Here is a 27,804-nt window from a genome sequence, read left to right as displayed (position 1 = left end):
TGGCCTTAATTTCTAACTTTGGGGAAAATACTTACTTCGAAAGGAGAGTAGAGGTCTTTAGCTCCGTTTCTCACCAACAACAAGTCGCGACTGATGCCCATCTCGGGTGTCAGGACGCGTTTATAATGTACTTTTTCGGAGGGTGGCTTGCATTGATGGTAGGTGCCTGCGTGGCCCTGCTGTGATGATCTACCCTACTTTAAATTCTTGTTCAGCAGGTAAAATAACATAGGAAAACGTCAACTGCCAAAGTCTGCGGGCTTAGAATTACCCATGTTCAATTCAAAATGTCAAAGTGAAGCACCATACTGTCATCACCAAAGCACCAGAACATTCTGACAGTAAATGAAAATATAAAAACTCACAATAATACTTAAACATACTTAGATTTTGACTATATACATGAACAACAAAACTAAACTAATCTATCTGCATACTTCAAATCATCTTTGAATCTACTCTGAAGTGTAATAATGCATCAGTTTTCGCAGAAAAATAAGATGTTTTTAGGTTTCAACGAGCTGAAAAGCAATAGGGTAAAAAATCAAGGACAATCCACCATCATCACGCCGGACGAGTCTTATTCACTCGATATTCAATTGGTGAAACAAGAATACAATTACAACTCTAAGCATACCATTCAAAAGATTGAAGTTTTGTCAACATAATGTGATATATGAAAGCCAAATACAAACTAAAATAAGCATGTGACGCTCTTCGTAAAATATGTTTACAAGGTAAAAATGAATTCAGTTCAAACCATGACCCCGGGAATAACAAGTTTCATACTTTCACTAATATAGGCAACAAAATGTTGTTTTATTGTGCTGATTATAACTGCAATCTTGAGTAAGATCAATAAACGTTACATATATACGCTAACATTGTTCAATTTAAGTGCTGGGAAGGCTAGGAAAGATGGTGTCCATCACTGACCAGACCCTGCCATCCACATGGTAGCCGCCATATTGGATTTAAAAACTGCCTTAAAAACATTTTACGAAGAGCGTCACATGCTTATTTTAGTTTGTATGGGGCTTTCGTATATCACATAATGTTGACGAAACTTCAATCTTTTGAATGGTATGCTTAGAGTTGTAATTGTATTCGTTTCACCAATTAAATATAGTGAATAAGACCCGTCCAACGCGATAAGGGTTGGTAGTTAGTGATGTTTTACCCTATTATTACACGGTTCACGTTGCTAGGTCGTCATTTTCTTGCTGTCACCGATATGGCTGAGGCAGTAAACAAGGGTTCGCGCATGCGCAATTCACAGCCGTACCAATATCCAGTTCATATATTTTAAGTGGTATAGCGTGAATTAAAAAGAAAATTTGTATAAGTACGATCAAATAAGCGCTGTGGAGTTTCAGTTGTAATGAAAGGAAGGATAAAACTGTGGATTACAAGGTAAGAAGGCATTCAGTTCAACCACATGACCTCTGGGAATTTCGTCTCGTACATTCACTAGTAAAGTCAACAAAATGTTTTCTTACTGTGCCGACTATGACTAAAATCTTGAGTAATATCCAAGAATAGGGTAAAAAAAACCGCATGATACAGGGGTGGACCATGTACGATCAATGTGTACAACCCCAAAAAAAGTACATTATAACGCGTCCTGACATCGGAGATGGGCATCAGTCGCGACTTCTTGTTGGTGAGAAACGGAGCTAAAGACCTCTATTCCGGTGTCAGGACACGTTATAATGTACTTTTCTTGGGGTTGTACACATTGATCGTACATGATCCACCCCTGTACCATGTGGTTTTTTACCCTATTACATGCATTTGCAATTAGGGCAAATAATGGAGCGGCGAGATAGCGGCCACCTCTCAGAACACGACACTTCCCAAAATAACACTTGAATTATGCCACTATTTGGTAATTTAGGAGAAAACACTTCCTTCGAGAGGAGCTGCCTGGATGGGCCACAACTCTTAACTGATGCTCAAGGCATTAAATTCAAATACTTTTTCGGGAAGGTGGCCACATTCTGGGATCAGTGGTCTCTGTCGATGCTCGGGCATTTACCCTAGTGCTCAGTAAAATGTTAAAAGTGCTCTGGGAATGAAGTGACCAATTGCGACAACGGATTCATCGTTATTTGGTGGGACGCCATACCGAATTCAAAACTGCCTTGAACATTTATTTCATGAAGACTTCACATGCTTATTGTAGTTCGTATGGCAGTTTCCTGTGGTTCATTTTGTTAATGAAGCGTCAATCGGTAGATCTAGGGTACTTAACCGCAGCGGCCTAGACTATGGCAGTTGTGGTTTTCCTATACAGTTTTACCTCCTTAACAACAATTTTAAGTAATAGGGTAAAAAACCACATGGTACAGGAGTGGACCATGTACGATCAACGTGTACAACCCCAAGAAAAGTACATTATAATGCGTTCTGACATCGGAGATGGGCATCAGACGCGACTTCTTGTTGGTGAGAAACTGAGCTAAAGACCTCTACTCCGGTGTCAAGACGCATTATAGTGTACTTTTCTTGGGGTTGTACACATTGATCGTACATGGTCCACTCCTGTACCATGTGGTTTTTTACCCTATTTATTCGGACGACTAAAATTAACCCCCGAGGAGTCTGTACTAAACACGGCTAAATACATTGGACGGCCCCCAATCCCTAGTGGATGTCGTATCCTCGGTTACGTTCCCTGCAGTCCGTGCGGACTGCTTCTGTAGAAATAGCCGTCGATCTTTTAAATGGTTTGCGTAAAGGTTTAATTTTGTCGTTTCATCAATTAAATATTACTGAAAAGGTGAAGTTTCAGCAACAATGTTTGTGGCCCATTAACATTTACATTATTGATAGGCTAACCAACTTTAGTCCCACCATGGGTCTTGCTCCACATGGCATGACATGCAAGAGCCGAAATCTACAGTCAAAAAGGCCAAAATAGGCCTGCAATGAAACAATATGGCAGCCTACAAGGAAAAGCATGTTAGCCTAGTACTCAATATGTGAACATTCTCTAGATTTGGGCAAGATCATGTTTAGGCTAACCAGTATTTTAGTCCCACAACGGTTCTACCTCCACACGGGGCAGCATTTCAGACCCTAAACATATGGTTACAACGTCAATAGAGGCTTAAATTGCGTCAAAATATGGTGCCCATTAAGATAGGTCTATTTGACTGGAAAATCGGCCGAAAGTCGCCTGACCCAATTAGCCTTGGGCAATGAGGCCAGGTGGCAATGCTGGAATACCATATTTCCGATAAATTGGCTCATTCGTCGCGTTAACCGTTAATAATACTAAAAGAAGCGAAACAAAATGGCAGGGGCGGACGAACGGATGATAAAGAGCTTATTAGGCCCAACGGCGCTGAGTCACGTATCTTGGCCTAACCTAAAATGGCCTCGGCTCATCAGGCTGGAAAAATGACGTCAATTATGGCGAAATTATTAAAATTCCGTTAAAAGCGAACAAATTCCGACGAATTAAAACCAGGAGAAACAAACATGACGGCAGACCGAGACGAACAGAAGGTAAGAGACTTAGGCCTACGGCTGTTTCACCACGTCTCCCTCTATGCAGGGTAAACAATCATGTGGTCCCGTGACCCCAAAATCAATCGGCCAAGTCATTTCCGCCATCACGAGAAAAAACTAGGGGCAAAACTCAAAATCTGGAGACACTCCGAGGAAAAGAAAGTGCTAATGACCTTTGCGACGGCCGTCTCTCTGACTTTCAACGGACAATCTGTCATCATGGCCTGTGACCGCCGCCATACCTTTACACAAGACGCTCACTGCAGCCTAATTTGCCCAGATATCCCCTTCACCTAGGTCTAAAACATGCCCGGGCATCCCACGGACCAAACACTCGCATAAATACCTCAAAATGTCCCGGAGAAAGTGAAGAAAAAGAGAAGCAGAATTTTCGAAGCCGGTGTCGCCCGCCAAACAACGTGTCAACTTCAAACAAGACCGACCTCACGGGGACCCCCGCATTTTACGGGAACATTTATTTTGATCTCCTTTCACCTTCGATAAATGGATTAAATATTGTTTCGTAATTTTTTTTAAATTTCAGAGTAAAAATAACGCCGTATTTTTTTATTCTAATTTATTTTTATTTACAATTCAATTTTCTATTCACCATCTCTCAGCTAGAATCCAACTTCTCATAATTTCCTGAAAAAGTAGACATTTTGTATTCCCTTAACCTAATATTTTCATTGCTATTTAGAAATGCTAAATGGAAATCGAAGCGTCGCCACAGCCTTTTCTAATAAATAAAATAAATCAATATTTCCATCGATATCAATATAGGTCACCAGAATTTCTATTCGTATCCGTCAAAATATAAATATTTTATTGCGCATTAATTTCATTTCTTATTTATGAGAAAATTATAATATTGTTCGAATATCCTAGCTGCCATAACATTCTATGATATTTTCTGGAAATTTGTGTGAAATTTCATAAAGATGATAATGTTTGTTTGATGGAGAGCCTTTTCAGTGACGTATGCGCTCACGTATGCTACAGCCACAACGGAGGGAGAAAGTGACGCGTGGTCACTTAGACGCCGGGGAGTAACTATGGTAAATTTGGAATGACATGCAAGCTTATATTGCATTGTAAATATTCTGTATTATATGAAATAGTCTGTCTTATATGAAATATTCTGTATTATATGAAATTGAAAATATAAACTGATATATATCATAGATATTCAAAATAAAAACCGAAAACTGATGTACCATACTAAAGGAAAGTGAAATAATAACCTAAGTTCATACATTTAATTGCATTCATAACTTGCCAAATAAGAGTCACATTATTCTGCTCTGGCATCCCAGTTTCCTGTGAAATATATTTTTGAGTATATAACTGAATTAGCTCCTTATTTCCTTGGACTTCTGATTCGTCCCTTTTCATTGAAATACAACTCTCTCTAGTGTCATTCTCATTCAGTTTTTCCTTTAGAAATTAGACAGATAAATAAATAAATAAATAAATAAATAAATAAATAAATAAATAAATAAATAAATAAATAAACTGTTAACACATCTTCTCGACTTTCTACAGCAATTCAAATGAAATTGTAGTTTCTTTGATTGCTTTCCATTTTCTCCCACAAACCGACAATAGACTGACCACCAGCTGCATCTGGTGTTTATTTTTATGTGGTATCTGGTATATACTTTTATGTTGCATCTGGTATCTTTCTTTATGTTCCATCTGGTGTTTATTTTTATGTTGTATTTGGTGTTTATTCGTATGTTGCATCTGGTATTTATTTTCACGTTGCATCTGGTGTTTCTTTTCATGGCGCATCTGGTGTTTATTTTCATGGCGCATCTGGTGTTTATTCTTATGTTGCATCTGGCGTTTATTTTCACGTTGCATCTGGTGTTTATTGTCACGTTGCATCTGGTGTTTATTTTCACGTTGCATCTGGTGTTTATTTTCACGTTGCATCTGGTATTTATTTTCACGTTGCATCTGGTTTCTTTTCATGGCGCATCTGGTGTTTATTTTCATGGCGGTGGTGTTTATTCTTATGTTGGAACTGGTGTTTATTTTCATGGCGCATCTGGTGTTTGTTCTTATGTTGAATCGTGTTTATTTCATTTTTATTTGCCAACACCCACATACTGTCGAAGGGCTGTGACATCACGCTGCTCGTGCCAGAATTAATTGACTAATTATATAATTATATGTCTATTAGAACTGGCGTCACAATCTAGGTCATAAATAAAATTAAATAGAAAACAAAAAAAATAAATAAATTAGGTAAAGATATAAAGGATATGTATTTAATTATATATTTGTTCAAATATATTGTCAGTACTTTCAAATACTTTGTATGTAGTACTTATAATCTAAATTTGGTGGCAGAGGCTCGCCTTCCACTGCCACTGGAAGATATATAACTGCTCTATACTACAATAGCTTATGAATGTTAAGGTATAGGTACCCTATTTTCCGAACTATAGCTCGAAGCTTGCTGTGCAAGGTAATGGACTCTAATAATAATAATAATAATAATAATAATAATAATAATAATAATAATAATAATAATAATAATAATAATAATAATCGCAAAGGGCACCTTTCATGCGTTTCATTGAAGATATTTGCCTCCTCAGTAGAACGGTGCTTAAATTTTAAAAAATTCCATTTGCTCTGACGATATCTTTTCAATATATGCTGCTCAGTAGTTTTTCCTCTCACTTTTAGGATATATAAAAAAACTGCGACAGGACATTAAAGTTTCGTCATTATTACAATAAGACGGGATCACGAATCACTTAAGAAAAGTTTGATATGTCCAGGTCAAGATATATGTGTGTCAGTTATGTGCTGTGGACATTGATTTGTCATCTTACTGACGTTGATTTGTCAGTGACTTGCCAAGTTGCCACCACGAACCAGTGGGTTAACTCTCTAGCTGAGGGTTTCTTCTTGCAGTAGTGCTGACCTCAAGAAGGCTTGGTTGTGTGACGTCGAAGTTCAGCTTTGACGGGCTTCTAGGGTGTGGTCTGGTTCAGAATCTTCGATGCGTGTGAGTGTGAGCTGAATATAGAATTTAGGCCGAACACTGAGACCTATGAGGTCATTCAGCTCTGAAACGCAAACTGACAGTAATAGCTTTGACAGGTATAATGGGGGGAAAACCTCAAAGCAGTTGCAATATGACTCAATTGTTAAGAGAGGGTGGAAAAGTAAGATGGATTGATTGATTGATTGTGAGTTATCTGGCGTCACAACTACCAGGGTCACCGACAAAGTAAGATGGAAGAAAGACAATATGAACGGGGGTAGTACAATAAAAGGAACGAAAGGGGTTGCAGGCAGGAACCGAAGGCAGGCTGGAAAGAAGCGTAAGTAATGCTTACAGTACACCGCTTGAGGTGCACTGGGCCTGTGAGTGTAGTTGCAGGTGATATAGTTTCCTCGAGGTTTGAGCCCTTCCTCAATATTAGTTGAGTTATTACCAGCGTATCGTTGGAGGAATTACAATTCCAACTTCCATTTGCTAGTTTTATATAGCAAATTTTACCCGCAACGACCATAAGTTATACTTCAATGTTCCTGATGTGTTTCAAACTTTATATAATTATTTCAATGTTAATGTTTCCATGTAGGGTAAAGCCATATCTGGATTGTGCTCGACTGTAGTTTTTTGAAAGAACAAGAAATACAAGAGAGAGAGAGAGAGAGAGAGAGAGAGAGAGAGAGAGAGAGAGAGAGAGAATATGATGCCTTTTTATGGAAAAACTTTTTCCTGACATGCTAACAGGATAGCAGTCATCTCACAGTCTTTTAAATTCTGAATCAAGAATTGGTATGGATTATAATAAATTCCAGCACTCACAAATTCTTCATACTACTTCGCAAAAGCCTAATTAGTAGTACAATGACCTTTTATGTATTAATCAAGACACTCACTTGTACCTTGTACATATTCCAGGGCCTCTTGGTTAGTAATGAGCAATCACAGTTAAGATTGCAAATAAAAGGGACACGAATTAAACATATTCATGTACTCTGAGTTATATGTGGAAACACAAAATAATCAAACGGAAACATAGTCTAAATTCAGTGTCCCAAATAAGTAAAAACGTACTAAAATCTATGGTTAAATAGAGCATTGTTTCACCAACGAAAATTAAAATTAATATGCTATATTTTATTATAAATAATTTTTCTCTTTTGTTTAACATGGACACTATTCATTTTTGACATTTTCTTTCTAATAGATATTTTATAAATGTCCTATCATAAAATTCCTGCATCTTTAACTCAACGCATAGCACCTTTTTTTCATACGTTTTCATGCTCTTCCTAGACCTTTCCTACACCCTAACAACAACAACAATAACTACAGCAACAAAATTATTTTGTTGGCTTACTTCCCGAGTAAGCGAAAATATGAGTAAGCTGGCCAGTCATTGCCAAAATATAAAATCAGGTGAATTTTTCCCCCCACATGGTCAAGCTCTCCATTTTTTCCACGTTTCCCTGTTTTATGTTCATGTCCTTTAGGCCAAAGTAGATAAAATGAGCGTTATAGAACACTTGACAAATCGCTAAAGGGTCATATGACGACGTAATCGATTCAGTTAGAAGTTCCTTCCCGGAGAGAAAAATTTGGCGCACGATGATTTAGCGCATGCGCAAATCGGACTTCCGATATTGCCTTACACTAATTGTTTTTTCACACTATGGCTGATCACTTCTTGGTTCTGTTTTATCAAGTAAAATTTTTGTACTGAATAAAGACTTAAACAGTGCCTGAATGAGTATTTCGACAGCATGAAAATGTTGCAGTGTACGGGAATATTATGCCATAATGTTTTTTTGTACAACAGAGTTTTGTCCGAAATGAGGTCGACTGTACAGGCTTCTTGAAATACCACAGGAAAATGATAGGCAGAAATTTAAATCGCTTTCGTCTTTACTAAGACACAGTCAAGGAACAACGTCTTAGTAAAGACGAAAGCGCTTGGATTCCTGCCTATCATTTTCCAGTGGTATTCGCTTATGTAATGAAGTCACGTGCATCTACTGTGACTTTTTACACACACACACACACATATATATATATGTATATATATAAATATTACATACATTATATATATATATATATATATATGATATATATATATATATGTATATATATATATATATATTATTATATATATATATATATATATATATAGAGAGAGAGAGAGATAGGAGAGAGAGAGAGAGACGAGAGATGATGAGCGAGAGAGAGAGAGAGAGAGAGAGAGATTTTTTTGAATTGAGGAGAGAGAAGAGAGAGAGATTTTTTTGTTTTAATCTATTTATTGCGCCCATTGGCGTCAGACATTTGAGTACATGGTAATAATGTAATATTGTTTACATCTACATTGTAATTAAGTTATGCCTAAAGAATAAAAAAAATAAAGTATATACAGACATTTAAGTACATATCAAAACAGTGTTGTTTACATCTACAGCACATAATGAAGGTTATACAAAGGAATACAAAATAAAGTATAGACAGATATTTAGTACATATTAAAATAATATTGCTCATTCTATATATTAAAGGTTATACAAATGAATTCATATGGAACACAAATTAAATTTAGTTTGATTTCGTAGGTAGGTTGTACCTGTCTTTATTTAGTATTACAAAACAGCTGATTATTCAGTATCCACCAAAGTGAGGATGGCGCATGAGGATCTCATCGAGCAAATTATTATCTGTCAATAATTTTTTACATATATCAACTACTGTGAGTCTTTGGGTTAATATGTCACTAACAAGTGGACATTCCAGGCAATAGTGTTCCAGGGTGTTGGCAGTGGGTGCGTCACATAACCTACAGGAGGAGAAGTGAGGAACAGAGAGAGAGAGAGAGAGAGAGAGAGAGAGAGACGAGAGACCGAGAGAGGCGAGGGGGAGAGAGAGAGAGAGAGAGAGAGAGAGAATATTATGTAGTTTCAGCAAAAATCTGTTGTATCTTTCCTAGCTAGTGACCCCAAGAAAATTCTTGTTCGTTATGTAGGACTGATATTCGGGGTGGTCATTATCTTATAACATCTGCCGCCCCCCTGGGGCCTCACTACCTAGGAAAGATCCAACCTATTGCCTCTAACATGGAAATAGGATAGCAGTCATATCACATTCTCCAGATTAATTCTAGATCAGGACTTAACCCCGTTTCCCAAATCAGGACTTAACCCCGTTATTAGAACACTTATATCAGCGGATTCTACATGTAGTAACTTCACAAACGCCTTGTCAGGACTACTACATACCTAACCTTACACACGTTCTAATGCCTTTTGAGTATCGATTGATCGTTACAATTAAGAGATAAAGCATGTGTTAAGTGGCCAACAGTCGCAAAAATGTATGATTTTTATGTACTACACTTCTCCATGCAATAAACTTCGCGTTCCCCAACTTTCAGGAAATATAGTAAAAAAAAAAAAAAGTTCTTAATGCAGTTTTTTTTACGCTAATTCCCAGACAATACATATGAATAGTATGCAAGAAGACCAAACTATACATCTTCAAACATGACAGGAATTGACATTATCCTATGAGGATTCACTGAAGATTTTGTTTTTGTGCGTATGTTGTTTTTACGTTGCATGGAAACGCTGGTTACTCAGCAACGGGACCAACGGCTTTACTTGACTTCCGAACCACGTCAAGAATGAACTTCTATCACCAGAAATACAAATCTCTCACACCTCAATGGAATGCCCGAGAATCGAACTCGCTGCCACCGAGTTTTTTTTTTTTTAAACTGTTTTGCCTTTGATACACAGACTTCACATTTGTGGGCGTGGAAATTGAGGACTATAAAAACTAGTCCTATACAGTCAACAGGCATTAGGGGACACATCTTTCAGAGAGACATTCGTGCAAAATGAGAATAATTTCTTATTCCTATCCACCATCAAAGTTATCTTTCCCCTGACTTGCAATTGTTTATTCTTCATTTGGCGGTTCTAACCTTTCCAACGTTGTCAAGCTCAGCACTCGCTCGCCTTTTTCTTTGTTTGATTTATTTTTTAAAATTCTTTTGATTAGGGTGTATGATATATAAGTAATATACAACATATCAGCGCTTGAAAAATTGCTATACGAAGGAATAACCGAATTAGTTATAATCAGGACCTTTCCGTAGAGAAAAATTTATCATTCGATAATTTGGCGCATGCGCAGATCGGGATTCCGCGTGGTTCCTTATACGGATTCTTCTTCGTCTTCTTCTTCTTTTTTATTTATGGCTGATCCGCAATTGACGTAATGCTAGCGTCTTAAATTGTTAGCATGTGCAGGAAGAGGATAATTTTTCGATCTGTTCTATCAAACAAAGCTTTTTTCTTTAAAAGGGCACTTACTGCTAGAACGAATATCGCGATAGCATGTTATGTACCTTGCAAGCGTTCGCAAATATTAAGCCATCGACAGCATTTATTTTAAATTTTCCTCGCTAATGTAACAACATACAGAATTCTTTGCGATGATGAGGCTAAGTTCATTGCACACTAATGAATAGCACTGTTTTTTATTGTTATTATTCGTTTTTAACGGAGTATCTTACATTTACTGAAGAATTCAACATTATTGGATTAACAAATGTATCTGTGCAAGGTAGCGTACAATGAAGCTCCTTTCTGCGCAAGTGCTTGACTACTTTTTGCAAAATTTTTCCCGTGCAACAAATACACAAAATCATAACGTCAAAGTTAGCATATGCAAGCTTCCTTGTACGCAATACTTTTCAGTTACTAAAATCTGATTTCATATGACAACTGAACCTCTATGGACTAGGATTAAATACCTTCTTCGCCCGGAAGAGAAACGTGGCAACGCCGCTAGTTATAGTCCAACGTGTCTTTCAGCCTTTCGTAGCTAGAATTGACGTTGCAACTTTGTTGTCTTTGTGACTCACGATTACTCTAGGCAGGCGATGAGGATTAGGCCAATAGAAGCTTTCTCCTTTTGCGCTGATCTGGTCCCCGAAGAGAGAGAGAGGAGGAGGAGGAGGAGGGTATCACATGGGTGGATTAAGGGTGTCACTGTTACGGGGAGTTGTAGTAGAATCGAAATTAGACGTTGCAGATTATGGGACATTTTTGGTATGACATACGAAGTGATTATGCCTAAGTGAAAGATTGCTCTTGTTGAAAACTTAAAGACAAGGCTGGATGTTGGGACGGTATAGTATAGTAGACCAGTGGTTCCCAAACTATGGTCCACTGAACCCTGGGGGTCCACTGACCCCTGGGGGCCAGTAGGGGGTCCGCGACGCCATAGAAAAAAATAATATTTTTTCAACTCCAAGAAAAAAATTGTGGCTGTTTTCGTCAATTTTACTTAGGATTGAATTTAAAGCAATGAAAAAATATTGAAAATATTTTATGTATTTACTTATACTTATTTTGTGCAGGAATATGCAAATATTAAACGTAGTACTACGAAGGAATGTCATCTTTATAGAAATAAGAAATATATAACATGAAAGAATAAGACAATGGAAGTCAACGATACAAATAAAAATAAGAAATAAAAGTAAGTGTGCAAAGATGAGTAGAGCTTTGCCGTTTGCACTAATGAATGCGTTAATTGAGCGAATTAGAACACTCACCCGAATGTGGGGAGTGTAGGCTATGTACTATACTTTCGTACCGAGAGATAGTATACTCATGTTTCTTTGTGTGGAAATTTGCACACACTTATGTATCATATGTGTGTAATTTAATGATTAGCCTTCACTGTATGACTGTCCATCGCCAAAGAAACACCTATATACATGTTACAACCATGTTTCTCCCATATGCTATATCATTGTATGAATATTTTGTTGTACTTTGGTGTGTATATACGTGTATACTTGTCTGTGTGGATGTGTGTGTGTGTGTGTGTGTGTGTGTGTGTGTGAGAGAGAGAGAGAGAGAGAGAGAGAGAGAGAGAGAGAGAGAGAGAGAGAGAGAGAGAGACTCTTCATATAGTCAAGATACACAGAACAATTCTTATTATCAGATTTTCTGAGCAATGAATATAAATTTTTTCTTTATTACAGCGCAAAAAGAAAGAAAGAAAGAAAAAAAACAGACTACCTAGGTCTAACAATAGGTATTTGTCACTATTTCAAATTCCACCCCCGAATTTCATTAATTTTTCTGTCAAGATAATATGTGAAATTCTTTATAATATCTTTTATCAAGAATAACACGAGAAAAGTATTACTTAAACGAACCAGTTAACGAAAAGAAAATATCATATTCTCAGCTCATGAAGAGGAACTAATAATAATTTAGTTTATGCTTCATAGTTTTAGGTATTCATTTTCTTTGAATGTTAAGAAATTTAAGAAAACGATATTTATGGGCAAACATAGTTATATGATATATGTTCTTTTTAACATACAAATTACAAGGTAGATTCCAGTGTAGCATGTATTCTGTTCAATTATAGATCATGGTAAACAATTTGAGTTATTTGAAGAATATGATGCAATAATGTACTTTTAAGTTCCTCTGGTAATTTTTGTCCTTTTTTTATTTTATTTGATAAAATGGTCTCATCATATAGGGTAGTAGCTAGGTATACCGACAGATTATTATCCACAAATCGAATAAATTCTTGTCATTTTCATCATATGTTACTGAATTTCTTTTTGTTGTGTATATAGATTAATCAAAGACGCCGATAAATATGTTTTCCTATAAATTCTCAGAGGTTTATCTTTTGTGACGTAGTGTTAATGGCTTATCCTTGTTACTCATAAACTACAACAGCAACTACTACTAATACTACTACTACTACTACTACTACTATAATAATAATAATAATAATGGCACTTTGCAGCAGAACTGCTCTTTTTCCATTAAAATGCTCGTATTCATTAATCTACATAACAGATAGAAATCTTCGGACTCATGAACAGGAACTCAACTTAAAGTATACTGACGAAAGACTATAAAAAGACCATTTTTTAAAAACATTTTTTAAAGAAGAGAAAGCAAATGTTTGTGGGTTTTTGTTCTTGTAGGGTTGGATATGGCAGTGACACATACCTGAGTTTTATGGGACTTTCATTCTATTGTCTTGACATTTCTGCAGTTTTGTCTTTGAAAAGTTGAAGAGTTGCAAACGAAAGAATAAGAACAGTTACAGTTCGAAGTGGACGAAGAATATCCGTAAGAGAGATTAAGGAAAATGGAGCTTGAAATAACAGTTTAGACAATTCATTGAAGGTATGGCTTAGTTCGACCATGGGGAGACATAGCTGAGAAGAGAGAAGAATAAGTAGGTCCAAAACCCATTCCTATAGTAGATTCACATCACCTGTGCCTCTGCTGTTTAGGCCAGTCCCTTACGACGCTCCTGATTGGCTGTTGACAAGCCAATCACAGGAAACGCTCAGTCTCTCTCGAGAGTTCACATAGGCGGGATGTATGTTCCACCTCTCTTTGAAGGATACTTCTGAAAGACGTATCCCTCAAGAGATGTGGGACATACATCCTGCCTATATGAACTCTCGTGAGCAACTGAGTTTCCAGCCCTGTGATTGGCTTATCAACAGCCAATCAGGAGCGTCGTAAGGGACTGGCCTAGACTTCAGATGCACGGGTGATGTGAATCTTCGCTCTTCACATTTCAGCTGACCTGGACAAAACCACCCAGTTCTTTCCATTCCGGGACACATTACTCTTATACCTTTACTTCGCTAAGCACTAAGACATTCAACCTTCCCTCTTTAAAGAAATCATCTATCATATTTTCTTTTCTGTCCCACTTTCACAAATGTTCAAAACCTTAAGTCTTAGTATCTTATTATTTCAACAGTAACTTTCACACTACGCGTGGTTGCAAGAATGTTAGGATTTACTCCTTCCAGCATTCCACAGAAACAGAACAGTGGTTGCCACTGGCATCAGGAAAAGAGGTTTCTTTGCTATTTAGGGGATATCGCCACCCACCAAGGGAGCCACAACTCTTTGTGGATGTGCTTGTCGTTGGCCTCAGTTGCCATATAGTGGTTAATGTCTCTGCTCGACGCTCTTCTACTATGGGGCACAGTGCTTAGAGTCTAAATCACTGGGGCACTTCATATGACAGTATTGTCTAAGTATTACCACTTACTACTATGACGGTAGCAGTTAGTTTAAGCTCAGTAATGCAATTAGAATGTACTCTCTCTCTCTCTCTCTCTCTCTCTCTCTCTCTCTCTCTCTCTCTCTCTCTCTCTCTCTATATTATATATATATATATATATATATATATTATATATATATATATATATATATATATATATGAGTGTGTGTGTGTGTGGCTATATGGCTTAACATCAGTATCGAATTCACTATGCCTTGGGAATACCTTACATCGGAAAGCAATTACATATGATAATTATTGCTATTCTGATCAGGGCGAGACTTACCATTATATTATCATAGCCTATGGGTGCAAGTTAATACCAAGGTAAAGGAAAGTCAACAATAATGGGTTAATTGTGGCTTGATATTTTATGTGCTCAGTATATATATCATATATATATATATATATATATATATATATATATATATATATATATAAACTGTTTGTTTGGGCTTCTTAGACAGAATTTCTTTGTAGAGTAGTTCCACTACAAAGAAAGACTGTCTATGAAGTACAAACAAACAGTTGATATTTTGTATGACACTACGTATTTCATTGAATATATATATATATATATATATATATATATATATATATATATATATATATCTATATATATATGTGTGTGTGTGTGTGTGTGTGTGTGTGGTGCTGTATATAACATGCATATGTATACATATAATACACACATGTATATATATATATATATATATATATATATATATATATATATATATATATATATATACATACAAGCTACAACTACAATGACGTACAACGAAGTCGACAAACAACAAGGACAAAGAAAACGAGAAATATGGAAATATAGGCCAAAGAAGACCCTGGCCTGTGTTTTGCCATTACGAAACATGATAATGTAGTCTGATGCACATCCATTAGGGCCCGAGTGTCCCCAGCGGAATTACTCTCGCCTTCGGGAGCTGGTGCGCGTATCCCTTGGGACTCCGTTGTCCAGGATCTTCGAATAATTCTCGCATATTTTGTTGTGATACTCAGGATTCATAATTCGGACGACCGGATGTATTGTGATACTACTCCGTTCCACGCTGCCATCTGGTGGTGGCTTTTAAGGGAGGTTAGGTTTTGTTTGATGTTTATTTCTTATGTTTATTATTCTAAAGGATTTAATCCTTCTGCCGCCATCTAGTGGCTCTAAAGGTAGGTTAGGGATGAAGGCTTATATGACATTCAGTTTTATTTCACGAGTATTTCCTTGTTTAGTGTATGGCGCTAATCTCTCTACCTTTTTGTGATTGACATTTTAATCTAATACACTGCTTTTGACATCTAATGTATACAGTGATACTAGGCTATCCATATAAACAAAAACGCATAAAATGTTTATTTAATTCTCATATAAAAACCTCACTTTCATCATTCTCGCATTATGTTGTGCTGTAGACAGCAACGTAAACACTGATTATATATAACGTATTTAGAAAGCTGATTATCATGTCTGAATCATGAACCTATGTATTGTTGAGTCTGGAATATTTGTTTTCTCTTTTCTTTTTCCCCCCCTTTTTTTTGTCTTCTTTAAAGCCTAGCTAGATAAGACATTGAATTTCCCTTGGCACCGGCCTACAAATGGAAAAATACACTGGAGACGCGACATAACATAAACTAAAGTTGATGAACTGAGGGTTCAGTTTTTCATAGCAAAGTCTTTTTGAAGACTTGTCATCTTTCCAGGAACAGAACTGGGAGTGGCAGGCAGTGATGCTTTCCAAATCAGAGGGAGGAGAAGACTGCGGGAACACCGAAGAAAGGAGGGAACTCTGGAATATGAGAATGGCTTAATCAATACATCACTTATCTATTTTCAGTGCTTAACCCTGAGGTATACTACTGTCGCCGTGATTCAAATAAGGACTTTGGACTAAATGTGTTAAGACAGTCCAAAATTCAAGTTCTTCCCTAAATAAACAGTTCAGTTTCTAGTTCAGTGCCAGCAAAGGGCAATGGAATCCTATACTATAGTAGATTCACATCACCCGTGCGTCTGATGCATAGGCCGGTCCCTTACAACGCTCCTGATTGGCTGTTGATAAGCCAATCACAGGGCTGGAAACTCTCAGTCTCTCGAGAGAGTTCACATAAGCAGGATGTATGTTCCACCCCTCCTGAGGGATAGTTTTGAAAGACATATTCCTCGGGAGAGGTGGAACATACATCCTACCCATGTGAACTCTTGAAAGAGATTGAGAGTTTCCAGCCCTGTGATTGGCTTATCAACAGCTAATCAAGAGCGTCGTAAGGGACTGGCCTAGACATCAGATGCACGCTTGATGTGAATCTACTATAGTACCTTCTTTGTTCAGGAGCTCTGAAACCCTTGGATAGAGTTCAGGCGAGAGGTGAGACCATACCTTATTCTTCGCATTGTAATTTTGCAGTGTCCTAAACATATTTTAAGATATTAATTATATACAGATAGTTAACTGTTTCTTTGTTCAATTAAAAAATTGTTTTTCGTTTTGCCTTACAGTGGTTTGATTTTATCTTTTATGGTTTTGCATAATTATTGATGAATTAAATACGGCTAACTTTCTTTGTTCAGTAAGCCAAAAGTAGTAGTTTTCCCTATCTTATTTCATGGTGTTTTGTTTGTTTGTTTGTATGGTGTTTTTTCGTTGTTTTTACGTTGCATGGAACCAGTGGTTATTCAGCAACGGGACCAACGGCTTGACGTGACTTCCGAACCACGTTGAGAGTGTACTTCTATCACCAGAAATACACATCGCTCACACCTCAGTGTTATGGCGGTTTGACACTGGAATCTAAAGCTTGATAGCATTTCATCTCTAACTTTTATGTTTAGGTAGGCTCATCATTATTCAATCTTGTGAGGCGTTATAACGTCTCGGGTGCTTTAGTATAAAAAAAGACTCAATAATCTCAATTGTTTAAGCTTCTTTCAGATGCTTTTGTTGGACTGGCATTAATTTTAATCACAGTTGATATCAATTTATTTTTACTTAATGTCTTGGAGAGCATTAGCAGAAAAAATCGGGGCTTTAAATCACCCTTTTCATTAATTTTGGTAATTCATGATTTGATCTCAATCTTTGTATCATTTTGCTTGGAGACCTGACGATGGAAGACTTAGTACATCCGAAACGTCCATTGACGACGACGACAAGAAACAAATCCTTATACATAATCTTTCGTAATCAAAGTCCGCTTTTGATATTCTATAACGAAACACACCAGGTCAAAGGAGACAAATAACCAATTGCAAAGTGAAAAGTGTAAGTTTGTAAGCTCCAGTATACATTCTAAATGTATGGACAGCAGTCATTTATTTGATCTAACTGATTAGGTCAAAGGTCAGGGGAGGGATTGTGATGGAAACTGCTCTACATGACTTTGACTTGACCTTGGAGGGGTCACAGGTCAAATAATTTAGGCTAAGGCCGATATATAAGCTCTTTCAGGCCAATCGTTTTTGCTGACATTACCCGAATCGGTAAAAGTTAAATCTTATTTCCTCTTTGAATGATTTTTTAAATTAAAACTAACCGTACTAATTATATTAATGACATGCGCGGGAAAGAGATAGATACTACTTTTTGTAGATTAAAGGGTTTAGTTTCCTGTCATTTCATGAAGAATTTGATCACTGAATTTGAGATGGAACTTCCAGGAACTTAATGTTTATGAAAAAAATGAGCAAGTTCCTGTTGAATTAGATTTATTAATATTCAGAATTTTTCTTCTTTATGTCAGCATCTACCTACATTTCTTTTTATGCTATACGGGTACATGCTTAAAAAATCACTGTAGATGCACGTGACTTCATAAATAAGCGAATTCCACAGGAAAATGCTAGTGAGAAATCCAAGCGCTTTCGTCTTTACTCAGACATTGTCAAGGAGTTAATGAAGTACAATTGGAGAGAAAGGTCTCAGGTACAAAACAAGATCAAGAATACCAGATGGTTAATTGTCAAAAGGGTAAAAATTAAAAGAGGTAATCCAGGATAATCGGATATCACACGGTCACAAACCTAACCGAAATTACAAAGTACCTTTACAGTCCAAAACATGTAAAAACTGAATATATTAATTTTGTTGCTTATATTTATCTAAAACTCTTTTCATAATGAAAGCATCAAGTTTAAATAAACAAGACTTAAATTTAGAACATTTTTATTATTTGACTTGATGAAACAAGATTCAATGATATTCCTTTTAACTGTGTCATTACATGGGATTAAGGCTCTTGCTTGACTCCAGTTAATAGGATGGTCTAAATCTCTCATATGTACGAATAATGCATTCGATATTTTTCCAGTTCTCACAGAATATTGATGTTGTTTGAGACGTTGTGAAAGAGATTTACCGGTTTGTCCGTAATAGACTTTATCACACTTTTTGCAAGGAATTTCATATATGCAGCCTGGAAGATCTTTAGGAGAATTTTTCATTATTAAACTCTTGACATTAATATTACTGAAAACAACATTTATGTTAAAAAGCTTTAAAATTCTAGGAATATCTAAAAACCTTTCATCATAGGGTAATTTTAGAATGTTATGCTTACTAAATTCAAGTTTGTCATTAGTTGAATAAAATGTTTTTCTAGCTCTTTTCCATGCCACATCTATAAAAGTCCTTGGGTATTTAAGTTTCAATGCAATATCAAAAATAGTTTTAATTTCAGCGTCAATAAACTGCGGGCTACAGACACGTAAAGCCCTTAGGAACATCCCAGAAAAAACGGAGAATTTAACATTTTGATGGTGATTGGAGTAGTAATGAACAAAAGAGGCAATGTTAGTTGATTTTCGAAAGACTGAAAAGGTGAAATTTCTATCATTTCTATGGACAGTTACATCAAGCAAATTCAAATTACAATTTCTTTCTTCCTCTACAGTAAATTTTATAGAAGGGACTAAATGATTTAGATTTCTGACTAACATTTTCCTGTGGAATTCGCTTATTTTACGGGTACATGTATACACGTATTTTTCTGTTTTATTAATTGTTTCGTTTCATTAGTTGTTTTTTGTTATTTATATGACTATTTTATGCTGTGTTGGTCGCTTTGCTGATTCATGGCTTTTATTGGCTTATTTCATAAGCATAGTTTTTTTTATTTATTTTTATTTTGACTAAAAGGAATTAATTATACTTTCTTCTGCTTCGCGAAAGCGTATAATTCTGATTGCAGAATCTCCGTAGACTTTTGACGATAAAACTACCAGTTGAATTTTTGACGGGTGCTTAAAGAATGAGGCTTAGAATAGCCAAGAAGAAGAAGAAGAAGAAGAAGAAGAAGAAGATCCGACATAAACCGCGCGATTCAGCACAGCCAGCCATATCTGGGATAGCCGTGTATGCATTCGGGCAATAATGAAGAACTAACGGCCACCGCGCAGCGGCCAGAATTACCGACGTGCATCAAGAAGAACACGAAAAGACCGACGTGGGACGAGGCAGCTGCATTTAGCTCGATGCCATCTTGGGAGAGGAGAGAGAGAGAGAGAGAGAGAGACGGGAAACGAAACGAACTCCAGCGGTCGTTTCGGCCTCCGCAGAGTCAGTAGCGAGCCATGCATGACTTGGGGTCAGGTCTCCTGGGCGTCTTTTCCACAGGGGTGGGGGGGGGGGGGGGTGGGGGGGGGGGGGGGGGGGGGGTGGGGGAGGAGGAAGGGAAGGGAAGGGGTAGGAGAGGGGGGGCAGGGGGTCTCTTCCAGAGGCCCGCGAGCGAGGAAGGACGGAGACAACACTCCTCTTTCCCCGCCGTATTTTGTGGTCAACGCGGCCTCCGGATCAAGGCGGCTGACGTTGAGGGTCCGGCTCGGGTCTTCAGCTCAGGTCTGTAAAGCCCCCCTGAGACCCTGAGACAGTTCTTACACTTGGGGGCCCCTCTCTGGATCCTCCCAGGGGCCGATGCTTTCTCCCTCCTCGTTCTCCTCATCTCCCCACAACTCCTCCTCCTCCTCCACCTCCTGAATCCCTGTCGTAGGTCCCCTTCCTACGAGGGAAAGGGGCAGGGGGGTGGTTCCTCAACCCTCCGAATCCTTGTTGTAGCCCCCTCTCAACCCTCTGGTGGCCTCCTTCCTGCTGGATGGAAAAGGGGGAGGGGGGGGGAAGGTCGTTCGAAGGGTCACTCAACCCTCACCAGAAACCCTGAGGTGGCCTCCTCCTCATAGGAGGGAGGAAGGGAGAGGTCCCTCAGCACTCTCCCTGTTCTCCCTGTTGTAGCCCCCTCAACCCCTTTCGAACCTCCTTGGAGGAGGAGGAGGGGGGAGGGGGAGGAAGAGTAGGAGGAGAAAAGATATTTACCATCCCCAGATAGAAGAAGAGTAAAATAAAAAAAAAAGAAGATAAAGAAAGGAACAAAGGAACGCAGCATAACGACAGTCTAATGTAAGGTGATGGCACCGGTGCCAACAAATTGCATAGGAGAGAGAGAGAGAGAGAGAGAGAGAGAGAGAGAGAGACTATGTCATGCGGTTAATGAACGAAGGCACTGAGTGTCTTCCTTTTCCAGTTATCTAAGGCAGATTATGGGTGATCTTCGACAGATATGTCGTCGGTTATTTGCACGGCAAGGTTTGCTACTTTCGAGCCAGAAGCAGAGAGAGAGAGAGAGAGAGAGAGAGAGAGAGAGAGAGAGAGAGAGAGAGAGACTGACTATATAACCAGGCAAAAGTGTATTCCTGATATTATTATCATAATAAGACGTAAAAGGGGAACGAATCCCGAAGAGATACAAAGTGACTGTGATGATTGATGAAACTCCATTTGTGATCGCGCTGTGATGACCTCATTCTTGTTTGTATTACAGAATCGCAATTAATGTTTGCATTATGGAAACCTAATTGAAGGTTGTGCTGTTATAGCATTCATTGTTATTGCGCTGTGAGGTGACTCGTCGTAGAATACATTTCAGAAACCATCCTTTTTTTTTGATAGACAGAAACCTTATTAATGACTGTGTTTACGATTAATGACTGTGTTTACGCTGTATAAGTTTAACATTCGTTGCCCCATCTTCATAGATAAGTTCTTTTCGCCACTGTAATCTTACTTAGGTATATTAACCTTCATCTATCTCCTCTTAAACTCACTTTTAAGATCTTTCACGAGTCCATTTGTATTTTCTTCAAAACAGCCAACCTATGCTGTGCCATACGTACATCAGCCACTCCATATATATATATATATATATATATATATATAATATATATATACTATATATATATATATATATATATATATATATATATATATATATATATGTATATATATATCTATATATATATATATATATATATATATATATATATATATATATTTATATATGTCCGGTAAAAATGTTCTGTTACAACAGAATTCCATCTGATAAAAGGAGCCCATAAAAACGCCTGAAGAGAGGGACAGCTGCTTTTATTATATATATATATATATATATATATATATATATATATATATATATATAATATATATATATATATAAGAGGAAATTATATTTATCCAATAGGAAGCCATGATGGTCCCCACTCCACTCATCTAGTATAGCTGGATACCAGCACCCGCTGGGGTTAAGAAAAAGGACGTGGTGCTAGCAGCCTCATCCCCAAAAAGGATTGCTGAGAAATCAAGAGTTCGTATCCTTCAAGTGTCACCCCCTCCCAAAGGAGAGAAAGACATGAGGCTTTTTACTCTGGAAAGGGCTGTCTCTAAGAAGTTTTAGCCTCCTACTATGAGATTCAGGGCCTCTGTAACACGATTTTTTCGCAATAACTTTTTATCTATGCATTTCATAAATATAACGCTTATTCAGAATACATATTATATCAACACATAAATTTTGAGTGTATTCTGCACTACGTAGGTTGAATAAAATTGGTACTTATAATGTAAAAGTGACTTTTTTTTTAAGACAGGCCAACTTACTCAGAGAAAAGGTTTCGAACGCACTCGTTACGTAACTTATGACAGCATTTCTTCCCTCTTTCTCGATGGATGATTGGCTATACGTAACAAAGGGTATACCTCTGGCAACAATGACAAACAAATTTAAATACAAGCAAAGCAGCACACCTTTATGAACTCTGGAACCTCTCCACTGATAATTGTCATAATGAACAAACCAATAAAATATGTTAATAAATACAAAAACACTTCGATTATTAGTCTAACTCCAAAATAAGTTTCCTAAGAAATTGCAGCCTACTTTATAGGTCACAATCATATTGACAAGATGTAGGGAATAGTTGGTAATTTTCAAAAACATAGTAGACAAGCTTGATTTGATAACTGCTGTATCCAATGTCAAGCAATTTTTATTTATTAGCTATCTACCTATTTACTAAAAAAAAAAAAAAAAAAAAAAAAATAGCCGTTACCGCATTTTGGCTTTGAACCTTCACCAATAATTATCGTCAGAATGATGACTTCATGAGGCTCCATCCACTTTGGCCTCGTTATAATTCAGGATAACACTGAAGGCTATCATGGGCATTGTTGGATTAGAAAATTTAACTTCTGGCTATAAAAACTCATTTCTCGAGTAGTTGCAAGAAGTGCTAAATGATCCTCAAGGATCCCAGCAGTTGGCCTAAACGTTTAATTCATGTATATTACTGCTATTACTACAATATTATTACCTTGCTAGCACAGATACCCCACCCACATCTATGTATCGTTCTGCCATTCATAAAGTCTTTGTCATGGCCACGGGCTTTCTCTTGGCTGTAAAAAGTTGCAAGTCGTAAGACAAATGCAGTTTTGCAACCACGGGGAAAATTCCAAATCCTGTTAGCCATTATTGACTGCTATAGGTTTCAGAGCCGATGGAATAAGGTGAATGAGTTTCTGTCTGGTGGATGGGTGGGGCAACATTTCGTCAAATGTTGTTTACCTTGCTTACGTAATGAATGTTTTTCGACTCTTGGCTCGTAATCATTGGCCATGGCATCGGCTGGATAATTTTTACTCAATAAAAATTAAAACTATCAGGTTTAGGTCATTGACAATGCTGCCAAAATTTGTGTGTGGTTGTAAAATATACATATGTCAACTTTCAGCTACATCCGATGCTTTGAAATAAGGAGCAAAGTCCAAAAAAACCGTGTTACAGAGGCCCTGAATCTCATAGTAGTTCTCAGGAAACATTGCAGGACGAGGTTGCTGCTGTCCTTAGGCACCTTACCTACCCTCATTAAGTCCCGTCGCAGTCAAACAACTGCCATGCATCAATCTGATTACTCTAAGTCAGTAGAGGCGCAATGGATTTAACGAAAATCCTGCAGGAATCATAGCAGAGCTTTCATCGGTGGAGCGAGATTTCCATCTTCCGGGACCAGCAGTTCCCAATATTTTTAGAAGAACGGAATTCTATATGTTGGAGGATGAAGAGAAAAAGGAACCATCAAATTCCCCACCAACGCCACCCCCCTTAAAAAAGGAAGACGTGTGGGTGTAACAAAACCATAAATACTGAGAATTATCATAAAATGAAGAGCAAAACTGTCGGAAATATGAGCGACATTTTAAGAATGTGATCGTACCTGATTCTCTAGCACTCTGAGCATGCGCTGACTTCGCAATTAACATAACCAGTCAACTGCATAGAGATCTAAGAAATAAAAAGAACAAGGCGTCATCCGACCTCCAGCTTAGTCAGGGCACGTGTTAAAATCCACGGTCAAATAGCGCGTGGTTTCACTAACTAAAATCAAAATGATGCTATATTGTATTAGAAATAATTGTTCTCTATTTTTAACATGCACATTATTTGTTTTTTATATCTTCATTCTAATAGATAAATGATAAATATCCTATCCTAAAATCCCTGTATCTTTAAATCAATGCGAAACCCTTTTCTAGACCTTTTTAGGCTCTTCCACAGGGCTTTCCTACTCCTCCACGAGAGCAACAACAGCAAGAACAACAACAACAACAACAACAACATCAAAGTAGTTTGTAGGCTTCCTCCCCGAGTAAGCGAAAATAAAAAGGGACAAACGAGCAGCAAAGGCAAAGTGTGACAATATAAGCTTCACCACGGAGACGCCGTCATAAACAGGTCAGTGGGGAACACACACCTCCACCTCCGGTCGCCAATATCGGGTAGATAAGCACCCGAGGGTCACCGGAAGGAAGCGTTTAGCCGCACGAATGAGAAGACATAGACACGGCTCTGACACGGCTGTCCGGCTCATGGCCGAAGAAAGAATGTTTGCGGGGCGTGATGGAGGGTTCTCTCGGAGGATTGCTCGGCGATCTTCTTTTTTTTAAGGTTTGACAAGCGACAAAGGGAACGTATCTATTGGTTATGCACCCACGTTCCTTCGGGCGACGTCAGTGGCTTCTGATATTCGATGTTGGTTGGAGGGGATTTTGAAATATGAGGATATTTTTGGGTGGAAATGTAGCTGTGATACACACACACACGCATTTACACAAGGAAATGTGTGGCATTCACTATACTCTGTTTTTTTCCATCTGTCCCCCCGCCTGTGGTGTGTGCGTATGGTAACACTGTGTCCCGGGCTTAAGATAGTTACATTCAGTTTACACTCAACAACATTAATGATATCCTATTTCGAATATTAACGGTGTAACTCGCATACAGTAAATTATTAGAACACTTTTCAGTTGCAAATGTACACCCAGATATTCTTTTATTTACCTAAAACTTACACATTGCGTAACTATTTAAAGCCCGGGACGCAGTGTTACCATGCGAAGACACCACAGGTGGATGGACAGATGAAAAAAAAACAGAGTATAGTTTACTTACTAGCTTCTAAAATCCTACTCCCTTTGCTAAGACAGGGTCATGTCACATTAAAAAAACAATATGCTGCATATAATCAAGTTTTGAATGAGGTCCCCAAATGCAAATTCTTATACATATACATACATTAATGTCATTACGTGTCATCAATAACAATTCACCTTTCCCTTAAAGATAAATATTTTATAACTCACTAATCATTAAATTTTTGTTTCTGATCAATGTCCCAGATTTTACAACTTCCTGAGGGACTATCATTTATTCTTCAGATTTTTCCGATGTTAAGCGAGCAGGTTTGGAGTTAGGAAATTTGGGTGAATCTGGCATAGCCGCGCGAAATTCAGTTCTTTGCAGCGTGCCTTCGGCCCCTGTAGCTGCAACCCCTTTCGTTCGTTTTACCGTAACTCTTTTCATATTCTCTTTCTTCCATCTTATTTTCCACCCTCTCCTAATAACTGATTCGTAGTGCAACTGTGAGGTTTGCCTCTTGTGACACCTTTCAAGCATTTTACTGTCAACTTCCGTTTCAGCACTGAATGTTTGTTTGTTTGTTTGTATGGTGTTTTTACGTTGCATGGAACCAGTGGTTATTCAGCAACGGGACCAACGGCTTTACGTGACTTCCGAACCACGTCGAGAGTGAACTTCTATCACCAGAAATACACATCTCTCATTCCTCAATGGAATGGCCGGGAATCGAACCCGCGACCACCGAGGTGAGAAGCAAACACCAAACCAACCACGCCATTGAGGCGCTGTCAGCACTGAATGACCTCAGGTCACAGTGTTTGGACTTTGGTCTAAATTCAGTTCAATTCAATTTAAGCTAAATGTTCCAACTTCGTGAAATTTAGGTGAGACTGAGGGATGTAGCCCTAGAAGACATTGGTTTTCATAAGTATATATTGTTATTATGGCATATCTTTCGCAGCTTACGGTAACTTATGTCAAACTTATCATGTTGGATGATTGAAGCAGATCTCCCTTAGCTTTGAGATATTTCAGTGAATCTCTCGTAGCCGCTGGATTTGGGAAATCTAGGTGAGCATTGTAAGTTTATAAATTAAAGTGGCATATGCGGCTTTAGTTGAAGCTCTACCAATCTTTGAAGATTTATTTGTATCTCTCCTAAATGAAAATCTAACGTAAAATTTCTTTAACTAGAAAAAAATAAGTGACGATCTCCTTGATTTGGGGATTGAGGTCAAAAGAAAACTATGAACCTGCAAAAACTAAATGCCGAAGCTGCTCCAAGACTCATGCAGAGGAATGTACTACTAGAAACAGCGCACAAAGTGAGAAAAGTGACGGACTCCTAAGGAGGCAGGACGCAACCCGTAACCACCACACTATTAAAACCACGCAGTCGAATAGTATGACTGTGATAGGAAATAAATTAGTAATAATAATAATAATAATAATAATAATAATAATAATAATAATAATAATAATAATAATAATTCAAAGAAAACTTATAATCACACTAATCAATAAAATGGGAAAGTAAACCCAGAGTAGTATGCCTGTTTGATTGTGTTATTTAAAATATGTACAGCAAAAAGCTTTCGACTGACAAGGAGCACCGTGCATGTCATCGAAAGCTTTCTGCTTTATATTTTAAATAACAAAATCAAACAGGCATGCTACTCTGGGTTTACTTTCCCAATAATAATAATAATAATAATAATAATAATAATAATAATAATAATAATAATAATAATAATAATAATAATAATAATAATAATAATAATAATAATGAATACTGGCTCAAAAACTTCAAGGCCCTACACCCACGAATAGCAGAACAACTCCAGCATTGTGACTCAAATCACCATGCACCCAAATGGATGACCACAGGAAGGACATCCTTAGTACAAAAAGACAAGAGTAGGGGAAATATAGCCTATACAACTACCTAGAGGAAACAAACACCATCCCCCACCAACAGAAAGGCTGCAGAAGGAAGTGTAGGGGCACAAAAGACCAGCTCCTGATAGACAAAATGGTAATGAAGAACAGTAGGAGAAGGAAAACCAACCTAAGCATGGTATGGATAGACTGTAAGAAAGCCTTCGACATGATACCACACACATGGCTAATAGAATGCCTGAAAATATATGGGGCAGAGGAAAACACCATCAGCTTCCTCAAAAATACAATGCGCAACTGGAATACATACTTACAAGCTCTGGAATAAGACTAGCAGAGGTTAATTACCAGGAGAGGGATCTTCCAGGGAGACTCACTGTCCCCACTACTCTTCGTAGTAGCCATGATTCCCATGACAAAAGTACTACAGAAGATGGATGCCGGGTACCAACTCAAGAAAAGAGGCAACAGAATCAACCATCTGATGTTCATGGATGACA

At 37.7% G+C, this 27,804-nt stretch overlaps 1 protein-coding gene across 3 annotated transcripts in view; it reads right to left on the bottom strand.

Moving 5' to 3' along the window:
- The window catches only part of LOC135209165 (RNA-binding protein cabeza-like), a 47,726-nt gene extending 43,740 nt beyond the window's left edge, over positions 1-3,986 (bottom strand). Inside the window, exon 1 of one of the 3 annotated variants that reach the window (XM_064241832.1) lies at positions 3,863-3,986. Coding sequence is in view for 2 of the 3 variants with exons in the window: in XM_064241831.1 (XP_064097901.1) it covers positions 3,690-3,756 (67 nt within the window). In the remaining variant the exon portion in view is untranslated. Of the gene's footprint in view, positions 1-3,689; positions 3,804-3,862 lie in introns of those variants that run through there. The other 2 variants (XM_064241831.1, XM_064241833.1) reach the window with 2 other exon arrangements.
- Between the last annotated feature and the right edge of the window lie 23,818 nt (positions 3,987-27,804).

The sequence above is a fragment of the Macrobrachium nipponense genome, chromosome 37 (assembly GCF_015104395.2).
Source record: "Macrobrachium nipponense isolate FS-2020 chromosome 37, ASM1510439v2, whole genome shotgun sequence".
NCBI classification, from domain to species: Eukaryota; Metazoa; Arthropoda; class Malacostraca; order Decapoda; family Palaemonidae; genus Macrobrachium; species Macrobrachium nipponense.
Note: the sequence above shows the minus strand (reverse complement) of the source record. Positions and strands in the feature narration are given on the sequence as shown.